The sequence below is a fragment of the Symsagittifera roscoffensis genome, chromosome 6, assembly GCF_963678635.1.
Source record: "Symsagittifera roscoffensis chromosome 6, txSymRosc1.1, whole genome shotgun sequence".
NCBI classification, from domain to species: Eukaryota; Metazoa; Xenacoelomorpha; order Acoela; family Convolutidae; genus Symsagittifera; species Symsagittifera roscoffensis.
This window is the reverse complement of record NC_087067.1, coordinates 43871884-43894966: the sequence shown is the minus strand read 5'-3', so window position 1 is coordinate 43894966 and position 23083 is coordinate 43871884. Positions and strand designations below refer to the sequence as shown.

General features: G+C 35.2%; 1 protein-coding gene across 1 annotated transcript; it reads left to right on the top strand.

Moving 5' to 3' along the window:
- The first annotated feature begins 1182 nt into the window (after positions 1–1182).
- LOC134847698 (sodium- and chloride-dependent glycine transporter 1-like) lies at positions 1183–16738 on the top strand. Its single transcript, XM_063864873.1, has 11 exons — positions 1183–1591; positions 1888–2000; positions 4939–5156; positions 7573–7792; positions 8128–8366; positions 8823–8908; positions 9217–9326; positions 11403–11600; positions 12309–12469; positions 13755–13893; positions 16407–16738. The coding sequence occupies exons 1-11, from the start codon at positions 1419–1421 to the stop codon at positions 16661–16663; spliced, it is 1914 nt and encodes a 637-aa protein (XP_063720943.1). The 5' UTR covers positions 1183–1418; the 3' UTR covers positions 16664–16738.
- The last annotated feature ends 6345 nt before the right edge of the window (positions 16739–23083 follow it).

The window sequence follows — 23083 nt, the reverse complement described above, 5'->3', positions numbered from 1 at the left end:
TGGAAACCTCTGAGTTCATGTAGCAGTCTCATGAGTATATTTCTTATCATTTTATTTGTCACTGTTTGTCTGATATATTTTTTTACAGTTTGCTTCTCTTGCTTAACTTTTATGTTTTTCTAGTATTTATTTCGAATTTGCTTTACCTATAGATCTGAAAGCAAAATTTCTCGGATCTCTCTAACTATTTCCCCCCTTGTCAAAGGGAGGAAGATTTGTTTGTAGGTACAAATTTCACATATGCTTAACCATTGAATTATTTCTTTATAGCGATGGCAATTTATTACTAGGTACCCTAGAAGGGGAAATAATTGAAGATATTCCATTTTTCATTTATCTGATAAATCTTCTAGATTATACATTATAGCTGAATCGGCATTGAATTTGCAATTTTTTCAATTCAAAATTTCATGAAATTAATTGAAAATCCGCTATTTTGCCGGGATTTAAGTAAAAAAAAAGTACTCAAAAAACTCAAAAAGCAAAGCTAGAATTTTAGAAATTAATAAAATGAATCAGATTGGATGTCATCCCATAGTAGGAGCGTTTTTAGACAGCTGCAACCAGCTATTTTTAAAAAATTTTGTAGCGCAGAAAGTTTTTAGCAATGATTTTTGGAAAAAATAAAAAAATCAAATTGAAATTCAAAATTTGATCGGCATGAATTATAGCCTGAACAAAACATACTAGAACTTAAGTCTTAGTCTTCGAAAAACTTAAGCACTTATCCCTGAATTGTTGTTTTTTTTTGGATTTTTTTGTTGTAGCTCGATTAAAAGGTTTCTAAAACAATATATCATTTGTTCCGATTGCAAAGTTTTTTGAAGAGCTTGACTTCGCGTGAACTAAAGACCCTTGAATTCTACATTCATACCTATTACTTGGTGGTTACAGACACCAATTTTTAATCATCAACGTGTTTTTCTTATTCAAATTTCTCCGCATAGATAAAAACAAACAACTCCAAATGCAACGTGATTTGGTATTTTGAAAGTCTCGTTTACACAGTTTTTGAGCTGCTAATGGATATTCGGCAGCTCGAGATTTCCGGAGCCAGAAAGTTTTGTGGGATTCGGTTTGAACCTGCGAAGCGAACGAAAGACGTTTTCAGCATGAAACCAAATACGATAATTGAGATTTAACAGTGTGATCAATAAAAACACGTTTATTCTGGTAGCTGCAGATCGCAGTACGACCATTCTCTGGCCTAAACTCAGTTGCATGAGCGTTTTACTCGATTAAATTATATGCAAACAAACTTTGTCTCTTTTTAAATCAGCGATTGTTTCATGCTTTTGTTTTTGATTTTACAAAGTTTCGTTTTTGAAATTAGAACTTAAGCCAGACCGGCAATATTTTAATGGTTACGTTTACCAACTAACTAGATATTCTAAGAACACCAAAAATACTCAACAATTATGAATGGATCCGAAACAGGAATTGGAAATAACGATTCACAAGCTTCAAGTTCAGACGACAAACCCGAGACTGCGATTAACGACCGAGGCCAATGGGGTTCATACTTCGAGTATATCCTGTCGGCGATCGGATACTGCATCGGATTCGGGAACATTTGGAGATTTCCTTACAGGTAAAGATCAAAGTTTTTAAACAATTGAAAAGCAGTAAATATTTGATTTTGATTGAATATAAGCATTTTCCCCACAAAATTAGTACATTAAATTCCTCCTTTTGTTACAAGCCGCTATCAACTTCTACAAAAAAACTGACTCGGCATTTAAAAGTATAGGAACAAGCGACATTTCCTCCAAAGGTATGGCGACTGGTTTTTGAACTGGTCCCAGTTCCTTTTGATAAGAAGTTTACAGTTGTTTCTCGTTTGAATAATTGAGGGTAAATTGTGACCGACTGCACCTCCCTTTTCAGGACTTTCGCCAACGGGGGAGGGGCGTTCCTGATTCCATACGCGTTCATGTTGTTCACAGTGGGTATTCCATACTACTTCCTGGAACAGGCTCTAGCTCAGTACTCCAGTCGAGGTCAGTGGTCTTTCAAAGTAATTCCAGGAGCATAACGCTCCAGTGGACAGTTGCTATCTACAGTTACTTGACTTTTGTTTCAACAGTAGAAACCGAGAAAAAAACTCTTTTTAACTCCACAATTTCAAAAAATTGTTGTTTTTCAAACATCTACAAAAAGAAGTCTTTGGAAAATGCCATTCGATTTGGAGTATTCACAAAAAATAGGATCGGACTCGTGAAAAAAATCAGACAAAAAAAACTTTTTCAAGATTTGAATGAAAAAATCAAATCATAGGGCTGTGAAAATGATACGCTACAGCTATTTTACTCGTGTCTTTTTCCTGAAATGTTAGGTGCTATTTAGAGATCCCTAAAGTTCAAATATATACATAAATTGAACTATTTACGTACAGAAAAAGTTAGTTTTGGTTAACATTGACCTTGTCAATACCCCATTGGTTGAAACAGGAATTAGAAAACGTAACACGAACGACAGAAAGTCTCGAAACTCCGAGCTCTTACAGTGAAGTCAGATAAGCTAGCCACTGCTATCTCGATGAAATGCTTAAAAAGAAACTTGCCATAAATAGGTGATTCTTTTGCATGTTCACTCGGTGAAACAACTTCAGGCGCTTTAAATCTATTTTTTGTGCTCTGAAACTCTCGGCCAAAAACCCGACGATAATTGGCAGGCCGAACTATCCCGTAAATTTTGCTCGGGATGGATTGTCATGGAACCGAGTTTTGTACATGCGATATCAGGTAACATGCAACACTTCATAGGAAAATGAATGATATATCACATTGAAAATTTTTGATTCGTTATTCAGGTTGTATTAAAATTTCCACGTGAAAAGATCTACTTACAACCTCCAACCTTCAATGAAATTACCTAGCCTTGCGTGAAAACTGCCAAGTTCCAATTGGCTGAAAAATTCAACGTAGAACCAATTATCATTCTCTCCCTAAAATGCTCAAGGGGAGAGGCTGTTAATTTTTCTTTTAAATTAAAACTATTTAGAGGCCTTCAAGTGTGCTGAAGTAAAATAATTTTAGCTTTCCGGGTTGAGGCTTGCGATTTAATTTTTGACCGAGGCGGGTCGAACACAGGTCAGATTTTCCAAAAATCCACAGTTGACAAAGCCTATTGGTCGAACTCAAAGTGCAAACATAAAGTCGAGCACAAAGTCGAAACATAAAGTTAAATTATGAAGTTGAACTCAATTTCGAAACACAAAAACTGTGAAAAAATCCAAAAAACCCTCTCATTGGAAAACCTTAATCTCAGAGTGTTGAGTCGAAACAAACATCAGCTGCGTCAAACATCTCTTCGGTCGAAAAAACTTCTCAAGTTTAGTTTGGTTTTATTATCTTTCCCTCGATTGAATTTCTCTTCGGTCGAAAATATTTTTTGGTCGAACTCAACCAAAATGTTTTTCTTCAAAAACACCTGGGTCGAAATCAGTGAAAACGTTTTTTCCTGGTCGAACTCAGTCGGATTGTTTTTCTTCGGTCAAATATAGTAAAAACATATCAAGTTTAGGTTGGGTCGAGACAGTCGGAACATATCGTGCCTAGGATGAGATAATCTAAATATACCGATAATTAATTGTTCGCGTCGGTCAAAACATAATACGCAAACCTAGACCCGGGTTCATTTAAACTTTCAAGTGGTTTTAGTTTTGATGGGTTGTGACTGTTTTGTTAATTATTGTGGTAATTCTTTGTTTTCAGCAGGGAGCTGAAAGAGTGAATGAGAAAAAGAATTTTACTATATGACGTCAGCTATGTTTTCTTTTTTCGTCTAGCTTATGGCGTTTTCCAGTACTACCTTTTTTATTTGATAAAATTATCTGAAAAAATTAAATATCAAAAACTGAAAAGAAATCTACTTTATTTTGTTCAAGTTTTTAATAGTTTGATTGTGGTGAGAAAATTCTGTGTTGCTTGAATATCTACCACTTATCCTAGATATTACATCTCTACCTCTAGGACCCATATTCATATGGAAGATCTGTCCTCTCTTCAAGGAAATCGGCTACTCCTTGTTTCTGCTCAACTGTTTCGTGGCCATATATTACAACGGAGGGTTTCATGGCCATAGACTACAATGTAGTGTATACTACAATGTAGTGTTATATACTATAAAAAATGGTCGAAATTTTGTTCCTCAGTTGACATGGTCGAAATGTTTTTCATAGTCGAACTTCTTTGTGGTCAAAAAACTCCTCGTTAATCCTCGGTAGATACGGTGGAAATTTTGTTCCTCAGTTGAAATGGTCAAAATTTTTTTCATAGTCGAACTTCCCTTCGGTCAAAAAAACTCCTCCATCTAAATCAGACGAAACGCTTTGCCTCGGTCGATTTTTTTTTCTTCGGCCAAATATAATCGAAACATATCAAGCTTGGGTTTGGTCGAGACGGTCGAAACATATCAAGCCTGAGTCCAGGCGGTTGAAACCTACCGATATTTGATCGAGTCAAACGCAAACCTCGACTCTGTTTTTTTTTTACTTTTCCAGTGGATTTAGTTTTGATGGGTTTTGACTATTCTGTTAATTATTGTAGTAATTCTTTTTTCTCCGCAATTTACCGCAGGGAGCTGAAGAAGTGAACGAGAAATCTGATTTTATTCTACAAAGATAGCTATCTCTTCTTTATTCTTCTACAATATAACTTTTTCAACTGTACAGATTTATCTAGAAAAAAAACAGAAAAATAGAACATTTAAAAATGTTCATACTTATAAAAGATATGAGAAGCAGAAAAATATCTCTTTTTCATCTAACACTTTATAATAGCCTTGGCCGTGCAAGAAACATTTTGTGATCTCTTTAACTATATCCCCCTTCTGCAAAAGGGGGAGGATATTCGTTTCTAGGTACCCGAGGGGGGGGGTTTAGAGTTATAGAGATCCCCATACCAGTTATCCTAGCTATTGTATATTTATTTACAGGTCCCACAGCCATCTGGAAGATCTGTCCTCTGTTCAAGGGCATCGGCTACTCCATGTTTCTGCTCAACTGTTTCGTGGCCATATACTACAATGTAGTGCTAGGATGGGTGATGTATTACCTCATCAATTCATTCACCACCCAACTACCCTGGGAGGGCTGCGATCACTTCTGGAACACAGACCAGTGCAATCAACCACTGAAACAATGTCTCGAACAGGTAAGTATTTTAATCAGGGGCTCAAATGCCGCTGTACGGCGAGCTGGACAGCTTGTAGATTGATCATTTACCTCGTTGATAAAACGGCTTAAGGTTAATTAGGTTAAAGACCGGTGCTATTCTTGGCCAGGATTCCGTTTTAAACCTTCATAAAATTCATCAATTGCAATAAATAAATCAAATAATCTGATCTATTTATTCCAATGAAAACTTTTATGAGCATAGTCCACACAGCAAGGTATTTCATATAAGCTATGAGACGAGTAACAAAAAATGTCATTTACAACTGAATTGTTGCACACACGTGAATTTTTACAAAATGGAAAGTGAATTGTGTATTTTTTTTTAATTTTCAAAGAAACAATCATTTTAACAGCAATATTCCCCGCCTTTTTCTTTACTTTTTATCATGCGCTTGTACATTGTTGCTGTGGCTGCTAAAACTTGATCCCGAATGACTACGGCAAAACGTTTCGCTGCATGCTGTCGCGTTGCGTGGCAGTATTTAGACAAGCGCGTATTCATACTCGTCAGTAAGCAGACAAATACTATTTCAACCAATCAGAATCGAGATGAGATTACACAAAATAAATATTCATTATTTAATAATTTCTTCCTTGTCTCGACTCTGATTGGTTAATATCGTATTTGTCTGCTAACTGACGAGAATGCATACGCGGTTGTCTACATACATACCGCACTTCATGTTATCGGTGCGGCATTTGTCTAAAAGTTATCGCGGTGAGTCAATGCAGAACTAAATTCACAAAACCCGTAATCTCAGGGATTCACATCCTGACTTTGGGCAGGTCACATAATTTGTGCATGACAACTGATAATTGGATCGTCAACATTGTCCTTAAAATTTGCAACCATTCTCAAAGAGTGAAAAAACTATGGATTGGGGTCTGTTTTTTTTTTAATTTTTTTCCAGCTGTTCTTAACTTCTTGTTGAAAAAGTTGTGCGTGATGAAAAGTGGTGTCAAATTAAAGTGCTATTTGTTGCAATTCTGATTCTAGTAAAATTTTAAAAAGTGTCTCAGTTTGAGAAAACGATGCTCTGTTTTTTTTTTTTCGTTTTTCATACTAAATCAGATTCTTCTAAAGCTTCAAGGCTTCATTAGCTGTTAGTTAGCTATCTTTTGAGCATTTGTTTGCCTGTTTCGAAAGCATTTTCTGAATTTAATAAAAATAGCATTCAAATTTGTTTAGATTTTCAAAATTTTTTCTCTGTTTTTGAAATTCTTTAATCAGTTTGGACAATTTTGCGCTACTTGCACAACCGCTGGCTATCTTAGTTTTTTTTATTTTTGATTTTTTCATCTCGAAAGTAATTGCTAATCACGTCCACAGTTTTGATTGGTCGCAAAATCACTATGCTACCATTTCTGCTGTCTTATACTTTGGGATCCTTGCAGATTTTGAAAGATAACCCATCTTCGTGAACTAGAGAAGTTAAGACAAAAATTACAAAAAAAAACCTTTTTAAGGTAAAGTTTCGTTCGTTGCAACGTTTATTTGTACCAAAATGAAAAGTCAGTCCCGTTTTACCACAGTTTTTATCTATCCTTCTGATTGAACAAAATTTTAGCCAGTCAAATTTGTAATAGCTGATGTTTGGCAAAAAGGACGGATGGACGATTTAAATTAGATAAAATGAAATATTTATGATTCATGCCGTTTTGGTGATGCCGCAGCGACCGAATGGATATGCCTGGGTGGAGTGGGACCCGATAGGAAATGTCTCCCAAAAATACCATGAGCTCGAACAACTCCAAAATTGGTCGGCTGACTCTAAGTTTGTCCAAACAATAAAAAAGATCAGAGCGAAAAAACAGAAATTCGGTATATTTGACAGTCATAGCCAAACAGGCCAAGTGGAAAACAGTTTTTGTAGAAAAATGATTCGAAAAACGGAAAAAAAATTGTAAATAAAATTTAAGAAATTTTTTTTTGCTGAAATTTTTGAATTTTTTTGCTGAAAGTTTTGGATTCCCAAAATGGTGCCAAAATTTTTGAAAAACTGACGTTACTCGGATAAAACTAATTTTTACGTCTTAAATTAAGTTTTAAATAAGCTATTGTAAGCCTGCAAACCTTATTTTGACAAACCTTGTATTATTAGCTCGAAATTAGATTAAAAATCAAAAATTTCGAATCGGTTTTTGTCGATAGTTTTTAAACATTTTTTAAAGTCGTTCGAAGACTGAAGGGGCTTTAATATGATATAGGCCTTGACCCATTCCCATGATCGTTTGTGATATCTGATTTTGCTTGGAAAACCAAAAAAAACTAAAACACACCCGAATACAGTGTTCCTCCGCCGAATACGAAGTGTAGATGAAATATAACATAATGCGGAGAGGAAGGAAATAATGTTCCTTGAATCTATTAGGACAGTGTTGGTTTTGTCTAGGATGGAGTGATGGATGAATATGTGTGTCGCCACGGTCTCTCCGAGCGTCAAAAACTCTTCATCCACCACGACAACAACTGGACTTCATCGGCCGAGGAGTTCTGGCTGAACAATGTGCTCAGCAAGAGTTCAGGCATAGATCAGATTGGGGACTTCTTAGCTCCCCAGTATGCGGCTTTTGTGCTGGCTCAACTGTTCATATATTTCGTTCTCATCAAAGGTGACTCTTAACTATTTATGACCTGATACAACAATGATTGAAACAATAACTGAAACAATCATCAAAGGAAATCATGTAATCTTTTTGAATTGTGGTCGAATTTCAAAATAGTTGTGAATTGTGGTTTTTTGCAGGTTGAATATAAGAGCCTGAATTAAAATCTGACTTAAGCCCAATTTACAGGACCTTTTATACGCAATGTACAATTGCCATCCTGAAAACTGCCGAATCGAAGCGCGCGCAAAACTGCCAATATATTTTCTCTTGGAATCAAGGAATGCAGTTGGAATGCATTGTTATGATTTTTTGAAAAAAACTACCTGTTTTGATTTCAGGTGTCGAATCCTCCGGCAAGGTCGTCTACGTCACAGCCACCGCCCCCTTCATCCTCCTCTTCATCCTGTTCATCAGGGGTCTCACTCTTCCCGGAATGAGCAACGGACTCAAATTCTTCATCCAGCCCGACTTCAACAAACTCACTGACGTCACAGTGTGGGGCTCGGCAGCCAATCAGATTGTATACTCGCTCGGACTCGGCTTCGGCGGCACACAGACTATCTCCAGTTTCAAAAAGGAACAAATTACGATGAATTATAATTTACGCCACCTTCTTTAGGCAACCTTAAGATACAGATGTTTTTCCTTGAAAAAAAAATCCGGCCAGGCAAGTTGTTCAAATCTTTACCGAAAAAGCTACCATGAAAGATTTCGTTTACCTCTATGTTTAAATAAAACCTCCAAAGATAACCAAAAATGACTAGAAGAAAAACAAAGTTATCCCTAAAAGTTTGACCTTTACTTTTTCGCAGCTTGTTTCGATAACGGAAAATTATTCAGATCATTACGAAGTCGACTATCGGACCAACACGAGGAAAACACTTATGTGACTTAATCTTCAACTTACAAAATGACTTTAAAATGAAAAGCTAATTTTTTGTAAACTTTTTGATTTTCCCATTTTTTTTACATGAACACGTATCATTATCTTTTTCGAGGTGGATAAAATTGTACATCTTCATCTCATCAATAGTTCTCCACAAACTGTGAACGGGATACCTGGATTATATCACTGAGTAATTGTGGCACCAGCGTGTTTGCAGGCTTCACTATTTTCAGGTGATATTTGAATAACAGAAGGCTATTTTTACCCACAAAGTACCGACGAATTGACTATTTTTAAAAATTACCGATAATTGCAGCGCATATACAACAAGTTACAATTGGCTATTCCCTAAAAATCTGATCACATATCTTACTTATTCTTACGTATTCTCTAAAAATCTGATCTTAAGTATATCTTACAAAGATTACTTTTTTCATAACGCTAAAAACCGAAAACATAGTAGTGATGTTCCTTATTGCTTGATAAAATCTAAGTTCATAAATTTTGCAGTCATAGTAACATATGGTATGTGTTCATTCAGCATAATGGGATTCCTGGCCTACGAATTGGATGCACCTGTTTCACACGCAGTGAAAGACGGACTCGGCTTGGCATTCATTGCATACCCTGATGTTACTCTTCAACTACCCGGTTAGCCCCGAACATTTTTCAAAAAGCAATTTTTTCAATGATGCTGACAGACAGCGAATGAGAACTTCTTTCAACAGCACAATCTAAAATTCTTACTCTAGTTCACCTTTTTTCATCATCGGTTTATCTCGTGCATTTCCCAAGAAAATTGTTCCTGATTCAATTTGTCTTGAAACTCAAAGCAAAAAATGTCGGTTGCCCTGCAAGTAGCACAAAATTGCCACAAAAATCATAAAACTGTTGTTGGACTACAGTGCTGATTTAAATTAACCGGACAAACGTGTTTTTCTCAAACTGGGTAAGATTAGACAAAAATGCTTAAAATTAGACAAAAGCAGAACAAAAATTGCTTAGAATTTCACCAAACTTAGTATGGTGCAAATTTTTTCCCGAACTTCTCTACCAAACGTTTACTCCAAAATTTGGTCATTCTGGCTTTTTTATTTAATCAAGAATTGCGCTGAAACTGCCTCATTAAATGATGAGACAGCTATATCAAAAGAAGACTTTTACGCAGCCCAGCAAATTTGTAGACCGATAAGACTTCCAAAAACTTGTATAAGAGAATGTGTTTTTGGTTCATAGCCAGACAAGGTCAGTTGTACTAAAAAAAATCAAAACTTTTGGCTAAAAACAAATTTCAAACGTGTAACGCATTTTTTTGAAATTTTTACCATTCTAAAGCTTTGTTGCGCTGTGTAATTGGCTTCCTTTGATGTAGCTTTTTCAATTATTTAACACTGTAGTTTCAGCATATTTCTTGATAAATTAAAAATTCAAAATTTTTGGCCTATAATTTTGGCTGAGTTTCGAAACAAAATTTACATTTTTTTCTAATGAAATTGTAAGAAATTTTTGTTCTTTTCATGTTTGTCTAATCTCGTTTCAATTTTTTCAAATTTTGTACAGTTCATCGATATCCTTGCGGTCAAAATTTTTATGATATTTAACAATCACATTATTTTTGACTAATAGTTGAGGCTTAGAAGTGCTTGACGAAATTTTGCATCCAAGTCCTCTTGCACGATATCCATAAAATCTGGGTCTACTTTTGTTAGCCACTCGCGTAAAAAATTGGTATACCGTTCAAGTAATTTAGTTTACCTTGCAGCATATATTCACGACCCTAGACACACACTATCCTTGACTTGAAACAGACACAAGTTTAGCACTGGATGGACTATTCTATGATCTGAACTGGTTGAGGACATGGTCAAATTGTAGATCCCTTTCTTACCCAAACTCACGCAAATTAGTTTTTAGATATTGATAGCATCAATAACATAAGATACTCGGCTTCTAAGTAGGAAGTTGTCAATAATAGCGCATTTTTTTGAATAACGTTCTTACTTCTTTAATTCTTTCGATAGATAGAACAAATCTTGTTCTAGTTTCGATATTATATCAATTTCTACCTTAAGTCGTCATTAGTTTCCTTCGATATAGCAAAAACTTGCGAGTTATTAGTGTTTTTTGTCAGTCTTTTGATCCAAAGATTTTCAAGATTCGAAGCCTTGTTTTTTCAATGCAAAGAATAAGTTAACCAAAACGCAAGCGACCGTTTAGTGAAAACACAGCAAAAAGGGCAGAATGTAAAAAAAATACATGCTAGTTGCCTCGACAATTGCTGAACTGTCTAGCTTGAAAAAAATTACTTTATTAATCCGGACACTTCACGAAGACAAAAGGAATTTGTACTATGCATTTTTTTGGAACCTCGTACAGAGTCAAGTATATAACAGCTCAGTAGCGGTTATTGGGTTATTTTTATAATAACCCAATTGATGGTGGTTCAGATTCCAAAAAATGTTAAAAAAATGTCTCTGTCGAGAAAACTTGGTCTACAATACAATTTTTGCTTTAAAATAGGTCTTTTTTATCTCTCATTCTTGCTTTTGATATCTAAATAAGTTTCTTCCCACTAAAAAGTAATAGGAAATTCGAACCGAAGAATAAAATGGATTTATTTTTTTGTCATTTTTTTTTTCAAAGTTTTTTATATTCGCATTCTGTACTTCTTGCTCAGTAACGGAATCTCTTGTTATGATTGTGAAAACAGGAACCTGTTATTTTTAGGCGCTCCCATCTGGGCCATCCTGTTTTTCCTGATGATGGTGAACATAGGCCTGGACACAGTGTTTGTAGGTGTTGAGACAATAGTGGCCCCCCTATTAGACGAGTTCCCCTCACTCAAACCCCACAGAAAATATGTCACCGCTGTGTGTATTCTCATCATCACTATAATCGCTCTCCCTATTTCCAGCACGTCCTCGGGTAAGTTTGATTATTATTATTATTTTTTCCAGTATGTATCCGAATTCTGCCTTATTGATTGTTATTTATTAATTGATTGTTACTCTCATGATTCACTGTTTGTAATAAATTTTAATAACTATCTCAAAATAACCTAGTATTTTATACAATCGATGTCCCTCCAAGCATTAAAGATGTCCCTCCAAGCATTAAAGATGTCCCTCCAAGCATTAAAGATGTCCCTCCAAGCATTAAAGATGTCCCTCCAAGATTTTTAAGTGAGGTAATGGTGTAGTTTAAATGATAAAAACTCAAAACGTAAATTTAAGCTGTAGGGACTGATTTGACTCGTTAAATGGCGTCTATTAATTGTCTAGACGTCTTCATGAACTATTTTGTCTGGAAATTAGACGCTTATCCCGTAAAATTGGGGCGGCTCACCATATGCAAAAAAATGGGGCAACAGCGCATGTCTATCAAAATATTTAAAACCTTTGCGTAAACTTGCACTATCTGAAATGCTCACATAAATTCCGATAAAGTATCTAATATTTAAGATTTATTGAAGAGCTGAAGAACTAGCTGAAATCAGTTGGCGTTTCAGTTATTACTAGGATCTAGTGTCATGCCCCTGATTAAAATTTTTACAGCATTTTAGATGCAGATTTCACTTCAAAAATTACTGGATGCAATTTTTGGTCATTTTCACGTTCTTTCGTGTCATCATAGGCATCTACTGGTTCTCGCTTCTGGACTGGTACACCGCATGGTACCCGCTGTTCCTCCTCGAACTGATCCAGGGGGTGGTGATCGCATACATCTACGGAGTGCGTCGCTTCTCTGTCGACATCGAGTCTATGACTGGGAAGCCAGTCGGAATGTTCTGGAAGGTATTATGTTTTCCAATCATTGGTTGTTGAGTTGTGAAATTGCCGTTTTTTGGCATTTTTTTTTTTTTGGTTTAAAGCATGAAAACTTCTGAGCTAGTTTTTGAATCTGAAATTGTTTAAAAAGAAACACAGAAATGGATTTTTGTATAAATTATTCAATTGTAGAGTAATCAGATCTGAAACTTTATAGCAGCTCCAAAAAAGCTCAAAATTACTACAAAAACCAGTTAACTAAGTTTATATTTTTCTTGGTTGCAATCAACTTTCAACTAAATCTTGAGATTTCAACGCCATCGAGACTTTAAATTTTTTTTTCGTTTTATGAAGAAAAACTTGCAGATATACAATTTTTTTGAGCTGAATCAAATTTGTTTTAGACCGGGTGTCTTCGGTTATACAACACAAAATCACCAAATTAGAAATTAAGTTTTTGTTGGTATCGAAAATCCGGGTTTTTTCTTGCTGAAATAAAATTCAACCTATCAAGTTGAACTTTACCATTCAATTATCGAACTATAAAAAAAGATCAGCTTTGGGCATTATAACAGAAAATGGATCAAGTGAACACCCTGCACCTCTGAAAGTCTAAGTTAAAATCCTCCAAGCCGGTGTCAGACATCAGGCCAACGGGACTTCAAGCCGAATAAAAAATACAGGGACTTCAAGCCGAATAAAAAATACAGGGACTTCAGGCCAAACATTTTCTCAAAAAGTCATAAAATATGATTAGCTTGAAAACTGTTTTGGAGAATTTTTTAATTTTATGGTTTTTTTTATAAATTAAATATTGGCTTTTTCGTAAATTTTGAGCCTCTACTAACTAGTAATCGATCTTAAGGAATGTTAAAAGTGTAAGCATTGCTTAAGGGGTTTTCATGAATTTCTAAAACAGGCTGATATAACTAATGGATTCCCCTCCTAAGTGGTGCATTTTCATTAATAACGCTTACTATGGAGTAAATTTGCCTCAATTATCGAAAACTAACTTTTACAAATGAAAAATTAACCCGTGAAAGGCTTGCAACGTTTAAATTTTGACCTCAACTTCTTTCGGCTTGAAGTCCTACCGTCTTTCTGTCCTAAGACCCCCTCAAAGCGCTGGGAGTAAAATTCTCGAATCTGATCGATTGAAAAATTCAGCTTAAATTAAGTTCAACTCTCCATCGAAACAGCGTCAGCGTTGGGTTGGGTTGGGTTAACCTAACATTTTGGGTTAAGCGTTGGGTTGGGGGGGGGGGGTGTTGGGTTAACCTATCATAAAATAAAAGACCCGAGTGAACTTCAGGTGTGCTGGCTGGTGGTGTCGCCCTCAGTGTTGTTTCTGGTTCTGCTGGTCAACTTGGTCCAGTACAGCAGCATCACTCTGGGTGACTACAAGTTCCCACAGTGGGCAGAACTGTTGGGCTGGACAATCATGATCATAGGCAAGTGCGATTGTGTAATCAATATTATCCGTAACGTGCTGAGAGTGGAGGGTAAACCCTCAGTTCTGGTTGCCAAATCTTGGTACTATTTAATGACATCGATTTTGCCTGAATGAGCCTAAACTCTTTCCAAAGGCGCCTTTGGCAAATTTATCTATTAAATTTGAGGAGCGCGCGCTGAAAAAAAAATGTTTTTTTTTTTGATCAAAGTGTTCCACATATTGCCCAAAAACGACTTTTCTGCCTTGTTTATTTTTTGTAAGGTTTTGGCAAAATGGATTTTCTATTATTTTTTGGCGGTCAGAAAATTTATATGATTGAGCTAGAATCAAAACCTCAACAAAAAGACACTGAATATTTTTTGTCTATTTCAATTTTCGAGCGGGCATAATCTCAAATCCTAATTTATTGGAACAATTGTATTGAGCTCTATTATATATACAAATACCAAACAAGGATCGCCACTAACTGTGCAAGTAGCATAGAATGTTCCGACCATAGTCTTTAGAAAATTACGGTTAAGAAAGTTTGTTTTTCAAATTAGTGTAGTTTTTTCTGCTTGGTTTGACAAAAGGATCTGACGTAAAAATACAATAAGTTATAAATTTAGACATATAAAACAGTCATAATCATAAGGCAAAATTGACAAAAATTTTTGTAGAAGGCTGACCAGAAAAATTTAAAAATTAAAAAAAAATTTCCTGTTTTTTGAAGTTTTTGGTTCCAAAAACGAAAATAAAAGAATTAAAAAACTAGTTTTACTTGCTCAAATTCAATTTTTAAGGTCTTAAATTAGGCATAATTTAGCTGTTGTAAGCCTGCTCGCTTGAATTAAGACAAAAATTCAAAAACTTCAAATCGGTTTTTCTCGACGCTGGGAATTTTTTTGAAAATTTATTGTGGTTCGAACCACAGCTGAAAGTGCTTTAATAAGATGTATCACTCAATCCATTCCGACGATTTTTTGTGATACCTCATTTTGCGTGGAAAACAAAGCGAAAAAAACTAAAACACCCGAATACAAAGTTTCTCCCGATTTTTCAAATGGACGGAACCATAAGAATAGTCGATTGCTGGGCATGTAGCACAGAATTCTCCAGAAATCGTAATGTAGATAAGTTGTTGAAAATAACAAAAAAATAGAGAGATTAGGGGTTAGTTCGATTGAAAAATATATAGAAAGGAGCAATAAAGGGTCTTTTCTGTTTACGGTCCAAAATCTGATCTTTTTGCTATTTTGAAAAATTGAGCTTTACTCTCAAATATGTGTGGCTGAAATTAAAATCAGCAAAAATAAATGTGGGTTTTGATGAAAACAGAAGCTCAAACAACAGATTTGATAATTTTGGACCTTTTAGCAGAAAAGACGCGCAATAAACTTATGGACCTAAACTCTTTGCCCCACCGGATTTGTTACAAATAAAATTGGTGTAAACATTGTACGATTGTTATGAAAATTTACATAGACTTGAATCATGTCATGACAAACATGACAAACGTATTTTAAAAATTCCTTCTTAACCTTGTAAAACCGCTCGATACATCTGAAAGTTGATGCTCATGTGAAGTGAGAAGGGTAGGAAAAAGAACCTGGAAAAGTTCAATCAATCGCGAAATGCCCTTTTCTGAGTAACACAATAATGCATGATCACCCTGTGCGTAATAAACGGCGGTGTAGTGAGTGTCCAAATTAGCATGCGGTAAATGCTTTAATTAGACGTTGATTCATCCGAAAAACAAAAATTTTCAATTTTGTTTAAACGTTAAAAATTGCTAGAATTGTTAGGGACGTAAAAATTTATTTTTGCCTAACCAATCTTGAAAATAGCGATTGGGTCAACTGCATTCACGCATGCTAATAGGCACACATGCTTATAGAACAGTCCCAGTAATATACGGATGGTGGGGTAGAGATAAGCGTGGGTGACTATTAGCATGCAATAGTTGCTTTAATTAGGCTTTGATTCAAGCGAAAAACTATTTAACTTATAACTTCAAGCAAATATGAAAATGATTTGTTTTGTTAAAAATATAAAATCATCCAAAAAATCTTAATTTAACTATATTGAAAATCAAATTAAAAAGTCGAAACTTGTCTGGAGAAAAAAACACATGAGCACACATATTCCGTTACTTTCTTCGAGCGGTGGTGAAGTGGTTACGAATCCGCCTCTCAATCGAAAGGTCGGACGTTCGAGGCCCACCATGATCCGTGCTCGTTGTTTGAGGGTGAGACAACATTAACCAGCCCAGAAAAATAGCCAAAAAAATTGCATGTAAATCTTAACCAGGGGCACAACAGCGGTTCTCTTTGAAGAGCTGAACAGTTCGTATGTTGGCCCTTTCGCTTGTGGATAAATCGTCCTAACTTAAATTCGGAACAAAAATGAAGAAGCATACACTCACAATTAGCGTAGTAACCAGTCCCCCCAATTTGCAATGGTTTAACTATTTAACACCCACTTATTAATCAAATTGACAAACCATAATTCATGTATTTTTTTTGCCTTTAGAATTCCTTCCTATTCCTATCTATGCAATCTACAAAGTGTGCGTCACAGAGGGAGACTCTCTGAGAGAGAAAGTGCTCATCAACCTCAGACCCAGCAAGCACTGGGGTCCTTCCGACCCAGAAGACAGAGCCAGAAATAACCAGCTGGTCCGGGAGAAACTGGGAGAGGAGTATATAACAGACCAGTCGGTGGCTCCGACAAAGAGACAAACCGTCAAAAGCGAAAACTGGCCGAAAGTGACAAAAGGTAGTATTTAGAAAAAGCGAAGATTCGTAGGTACAAGTGTGATAATTATGTCCCTAAAATATGGATGGGCCCCATGAAAAAAAAAGGTTGCCTACAATTTTCGGGAATAAATTCTGCAGTTGTTTTTTCTTACTTTTTTGAGATTTTCTAAAAAAAAAATGGGACCCCCTTCAATTTTTGGGAATGAATTTTGCATTTGTTTTTTTTCTTACGTTTTTGAGATTTCCTTCAAAATAGTTGGACCAATCTTTCATAGTTGCTTTTTTACTGGACTCATCTATCATACTTGTACCAATTCGTAGAATGTCACACTTCGTAACAAGCAACAACTCGGAACAAGGCGTTGGCAAATAGCGACCGTAAGTTGCATACGACACGACAGAAATAGTGCGTGTGAATCAATATTTGCCGCTCAATCTATTTTTACAAATATTTGCCTGGTCCAAATTGTCACCTGCGAGTTGCCGCTTATTTGAAAAGGTAAAAAATGTCGCTTTCGGCCGAATGTTGCTTTCGAGGAGTTGCCACTTCCCGATCGGCCGCGAATTTCCTCAAACTTTAATTTACAGTGAAATTTGATACTTGACTGAACTGTAGCTTGTATGGTTGTTAAACGCCCGCGGTGGAACTCCATGTTCCAAAAATGCTGATCATACAAATCCGTAATAAAAAGTGGGTGCTATAGAGGGGCGGGTCTAAGATTTGCTCGACTCGAGGGGACGGATTTAAATTTTTTTTCGAAATGTCAATTTTTTTAGGTCGAGCAAACTGATCTTTGAGCGCTGCAAGACCACTATAAAGACCTCATTATGACAAAATTTTCAACGCCGCAGGCAAAAAACAAAAACAGGTCAAAAATGCAGTTTTTGGGCACTTTTTGGAACTTTTTGGCCTAAAAAATCGCGTTTTTTCGGCGCTCCCCTTCAAAATTAGTATATATTGGCTTGGCTCCAAAGGCGCCTTTAGAAAAATGTTAGGGTTGGTTGGCCAAAAATAAAATAATTCCAAAGGGTATATTGGAATAAATATGATCGTTTGGTACATAAAATGTTGGTGGTTACTGAAGAAACCTTAAGAGCCTCAAGGTCATCCAAAACCGCACCTGAGTTTGCTTAATTGCGTTTTTGAGCTTTTTATAAAAATTGTGGGACACATATTTTATACTTTTTTTCTTTGACTCAAATTGATACTCGTGCTTATATGTTTGCTCAATTTAGTCGGTTTGTCGATTTCAATTGGATAAAATTTTGATAGTCTTAAGTTCTGAAATGTTTGCTATAATTGCTGAAATAGTTTGCTCAAAAAATTAAATTGGAGCAAACTACTTAGCAGTCATTGAAATTTGCTATAACTGCTGAAATACCCGGGTTGACCAAAAATGCTTATCATACAATTCTCATAAATGGGAAATTTCTTGTCATACAATTCCATACAATTGCATACGTACAGAAAATTGTACTAAGTACTATAGTTTGCTTTAAATTCGAATTGATCATATGCCAGAGTTTTTATAAATTTAATTATTATCTCAGAGTATTTCTTATCTCAGGCTGATAAGTCAACATAAAAACTAAACGGGGCAGTACAACAGTGCCGAAGTACAACAGTGCCGAAAATGAAAACTTTGTTCAACAGTGCCGAAAATGAAAACTTTGTTCAACAGTGCCGAAAATGAAAACTTTGTTCAACAGTGCCGAATATTTGAACAAATTTCAACATATTAAGTGCGGCAATCAAAAATTAAACGGCGATCGCTTACAATCTTAAGTGACACTTTAAGATTTTGAGCGAGAAAATTTGCAGCTTACACGTTTTGGCGCCAATATAACTGTTTACTTTGCAGTTGCAGACATTTGGCGCCAAAATTGGAGTGATTTTCTTTAGAAAATGCGTGTAAATTATTCTGAAAATTTTCCGCCTTTTTCGGCACTGTTGTACTTCGGCACTGTTGAACGCCCCCAACTAAACATCCACTTTATCTGAAAACAACGCTTAGGCCAGATCACCGGGCTTTTTTACTATGTTTTGGAAGCCTCGAAAGCGCGATTTGCTTAGGCAAGCAGAACGCGCAGTGATTTCTGGAGTGGTCTAACCGTAATTGTTATCATAATTGAGTTAGGGAATAAAAGGCTTGTTTCCACACAGTTAGGAAAAATGCCGGCTTCTGATGAAAATTGATATTAATGTCCCCAACTCAGAAGTCATAGAGTACAAGCAGTCTATGAAACCCAAATAAAAGTAAGAAGTAAAAAATTTACAGGAAACGATTAATACTGGGAACTCAAGAGCTATGTCGAAGTAAAAACCATTTCTATATGAGACAAGTTACATTTCTACATTTCTACATTTCTATATTAAACGCAGGTGGTTGAAGACTGATTAAATTTTTGCTAAGGTCCATAAAATGTAGGTGGTTACTGACGCAAACAGAAAACCAATGAAGGCTTAAAACCAGGTCACAATGATTGCGAAATTATAAAAAAAATGAAATAGTTTTTACCTCATTTCTGAACTGAAGCTACTTCGCCAAAAACACAAAGCACTGAATAGCCAACGAAGTAACTGTAACCTAATCAGGGGCGGATCTAAGGAGTTTATCGAGGGGTGGGGATTTTCAAAAAATTTCAAAATTTTACGGACGTTTTTTTTTACGTCGACCAAATTGATTTCTGAGCTCTCACAAATCCTTACAGTGACACTAATTTGACGCAATTTTTTGCGCCGCAGGCAAGTTTTGAAAAAACAGGCCAAAAAAGGCGTTTTTAGGCACTTTTTGGAAAATTTTGACGAAAATGCGTTTTTTTAGCGCGCTCTTCTCCCTAAAATTTAGTCTATATTGGCGATCAAGGCGCCTTTAGAAACAATTTAGGTTCCGTCTGCCAAAAATGGAGATTTTAAAATAGTACAAAGGGGAGGACCCTTTGGGTCAGTAGGTGGTCGAATCCCTGAGGAGGGAGGCGCGAAATTCATGTTGGAAGATTGGACGCAAACTAAAAAAACACATCTTAAGCTCTAACAATTGCACCCTTGTGGAGAAAAATTATCATCTAAGAAAGATCAAATACCAGAAAATTCTCTCAGCCAATCACAACTCAATATTTAAAAATGTGAAAGAAATAAGCGATTCTTTTGCGATCGAATCTGATTGGCTAATTTTAGCCCATCGAATCTGATTGGCATATTTTTGCGATTGAATCTGATTGGCTAACTTTAACCCATTGAATTCGAACAACACTGTTAAGCATTCCATTCAAACTTTCCAACGGAAGAAGTTTGGCTAAAATTACCAAAAATTTCATGTCACTTTAACCTGACGAGAAAAGTTCAGTAAAATGGTTTCAACGGAACAAAAAAAAATATTTTTTGTCATTTTGCTCAATAAAATTATGTTTCAAATTTTAAATGAAATGGCGTACTATGTTGTTTGCATTTGATTGGCCCATTAACAAATTAGTTTCAATCTCATTAGTTTCAATTAAAGATGCAGAAATACTGATTTTGGGCCTTTTTGTTAATATGACCCAAAACTTAATCAATCTGCATGATAGAAAGATTTGTAAAAATTTGTTCAATTGTTCACGCTGGCATTTTTTTTCAGTTTAGACATTAGAGCTCATTCTTAAAAAGTTTTGTGACAATTGGTTGTCAAAATAATTCAAAAAGAGACTAGAAACTAGCTGTTTTTAGGTTATTTTTCCAGAAACTTTTCAGAAAACAGAAAATAAAATTAAATTGTCTAAATAAAATTGTTATCCAATTAAGAAGCTTTTGTTAGGTGCGGGAAGCCATTTTGAAAATGAATGGTGCATTGATTTTGTTTTTTTACTTGACTGCTCTGATCTACTTGTTTTAGAGTTATTGATACATTAGTTTTTAATTAAATGATCTACCCTTTGTTAGCTTAATTATATTTATCAAATTGCCACCGTATTAATAAGTTGGTAGGAAACTGCCACTTTCTCCAGCAAACAGGATCATACTCATTTTATCAGAAATCTGCAGTTTCTGCTAACAGAAATTTGCTAACGAAAGTTTCTTTTGTTTTAAGTTTTAAAAAAGAAGAAAAAACGTCCCGATAAAAAACTGCAGACTCAAAATCAACAACTTATTAAAAATCTGTAAGCAACTACGTTTTGAATCAGATAATTCAATTTTTACAATAAATGTTGAATTGCTTATTTTCAGTTTAACTAATTGTAAATATTTTAAAACCAACAACGAGCTGTCACAAACAAAGTGTACGATTGTGAACTTCATTTTTAGGTCCATTTTCTTCACTACTTAGCAAGTTTAATAGTTCTATAATCGTTTTAGAAAACAAAACTAGATTTAGAAACATCTTAATCTGTGTTTCTGTTAAAGTGTTGCTTGAAGTTAAACAATAAAAACAATTTTGGCAATGTTACTACTTTTGCAACCAGTATCTAAATTTCAAATTTTTTGAAGAAATATTCACATATATCCCATTCACTAAAACCGCTAGTATTCATTCATAAAATTACAATAACTATGTTTCTTACATAGTTCAATGGGCTGCAAACGCATCAAAAAAAGGTTCAATGCATCAAAAAAGGTAGTTTTCTTAGAAAACTGATTGTTTGCTATGTAATTGGATTTATCAATTAAACTTGTCATCGATTTCCGAGTGTGCTTTGTTTCTATTACTTTTCCTTGCAAATTCCCGTAAATAACTGAACATCAGAAAGAGTCTAAGGATATATGATATTCACGCCATTTGTATCCTCGTTGAATCGATAATTAAAACTTTCCAAAAAAACAGTGAAGGTAGCTACTGTTTGAACTGTTAAGGTAACAAAATGTCAAATAGAAATTAAAAAAAGTCCAGCAGTATCATGAATTTTCTATTCAATTTTTTTTCTCGTCAAGAAAAAATTTATCAATTTTTTTTATTGTTTTGTAAATAAAATTTTAATTTGCGTCAAAATTTTCGGTTTCAATATTTTTATCGTCTAATTTTTTTAGTTGAAATAAATTTAAAGGCGCATTTAAAGTAGCTAGCACTTCAAATTTGAATAAGATAAAAGTTTGACCATTTCCTATACAAAACATTGCGGTTTAGTCAAACTGATGCTTGTGTTTTGAGTAGAATCAACAAGCATCATTAAAATATATTTTTCAATGGTAATCGAAACCAAGAGAGTATCTGTTTTAAGTAATCATTTGACTATATCATTTTTTGTCACCGGATCAAGGTGGTCATTTTGTTTTTGTTTCAAAATTCCATAATAAAATCAGAACTGTTTTGGTTCCTCGGCCATTTTAGGTGTGTTTTTATCGTCTTAGCAGCTTGTCTGTATGTTTGGTCTCTTTATCTTAGCGGAGTAAAAATATGCTCAACCTTGCTCGAATCACAAAAGATATGCTTCGATCAACTTTCCTGTCGAGTCCTAAAATTTTTTTCCCAGCGTGTCAAAATTTCGAAGATAAGGAACATAAATAACAAACAAAGATCAAAGGTGAGTCGAATTCGTCAAAGTAAAAACTACTGTCACATTTTTGCTCCATTGAGCTTAAAAATTACGAGAATATCTGTGATTCGAAATCTGCCCAAACTTTTTTTGATTTACATTTTTCTGGTTGTTCGTGTTCTCGGCTTTGCTGGTACGCACCAATAAAATGTGCCATCTTAGTAGGAAAGGTTTCTCACTCTAGTTTTCTATAAAATCATCAATTACGAATACACTTAATTTTTTTCAAAAACTTAATTTCAAACAAACGCCTTCGTTACGGACACTTCATCTAAAATCAAAGTTTATCAAATACCTATTTCTTTTTAATCGAAGACTAAAAGTAAAGCCCAATTGAGTACAAAATTTTCAAAACTACTTTTGAAACAAATATTTTAGCACTAAAAATCAGGCGCTGATCTAGGATTTTCTGGGGAGGGGAAGGGGCAGATTTTCAAAAAAAATTTCTGAAGTTTAAATTTTGTTTAAAAACACGGTGAAATAAAGCGTTTTTAGGCAATTTTGGAAAAATTCGGACCAAAAAATTTTGCTTTTTTTGACGCGCGCTCCCCCTCAAAATTAATTTATAATGGCAAACAGGCGCCTTTAGATGAAATTTAAGGTCAATTAGACAATAATGGATATCTCAAAATAGTGCAAAGGGAGACACTGTAAAGGGTGGACGAATGATTCCGAATGTTTTGCAGATAAGAAGTAAGATGTTTTCCCCAATTAAAAGTCCCTGCCTTGAATCAACACGAATTCAAATTTCGGCCAAAAGTTGCTCTCGATGAAGTGTCGCGTTGCCTTAAGCAATCAAGTCTTAAACAAGCATAATCCTCTGGACATCACGCCTTGTGAGAAAAGATTGCATTGGATCAAAGAAGCTGATTATGCTCATCCGGTGCTGGCGTGAGGATTGCGAGTTGTCGAAATTGGTCACCCGCTGGACACGATTAAGAC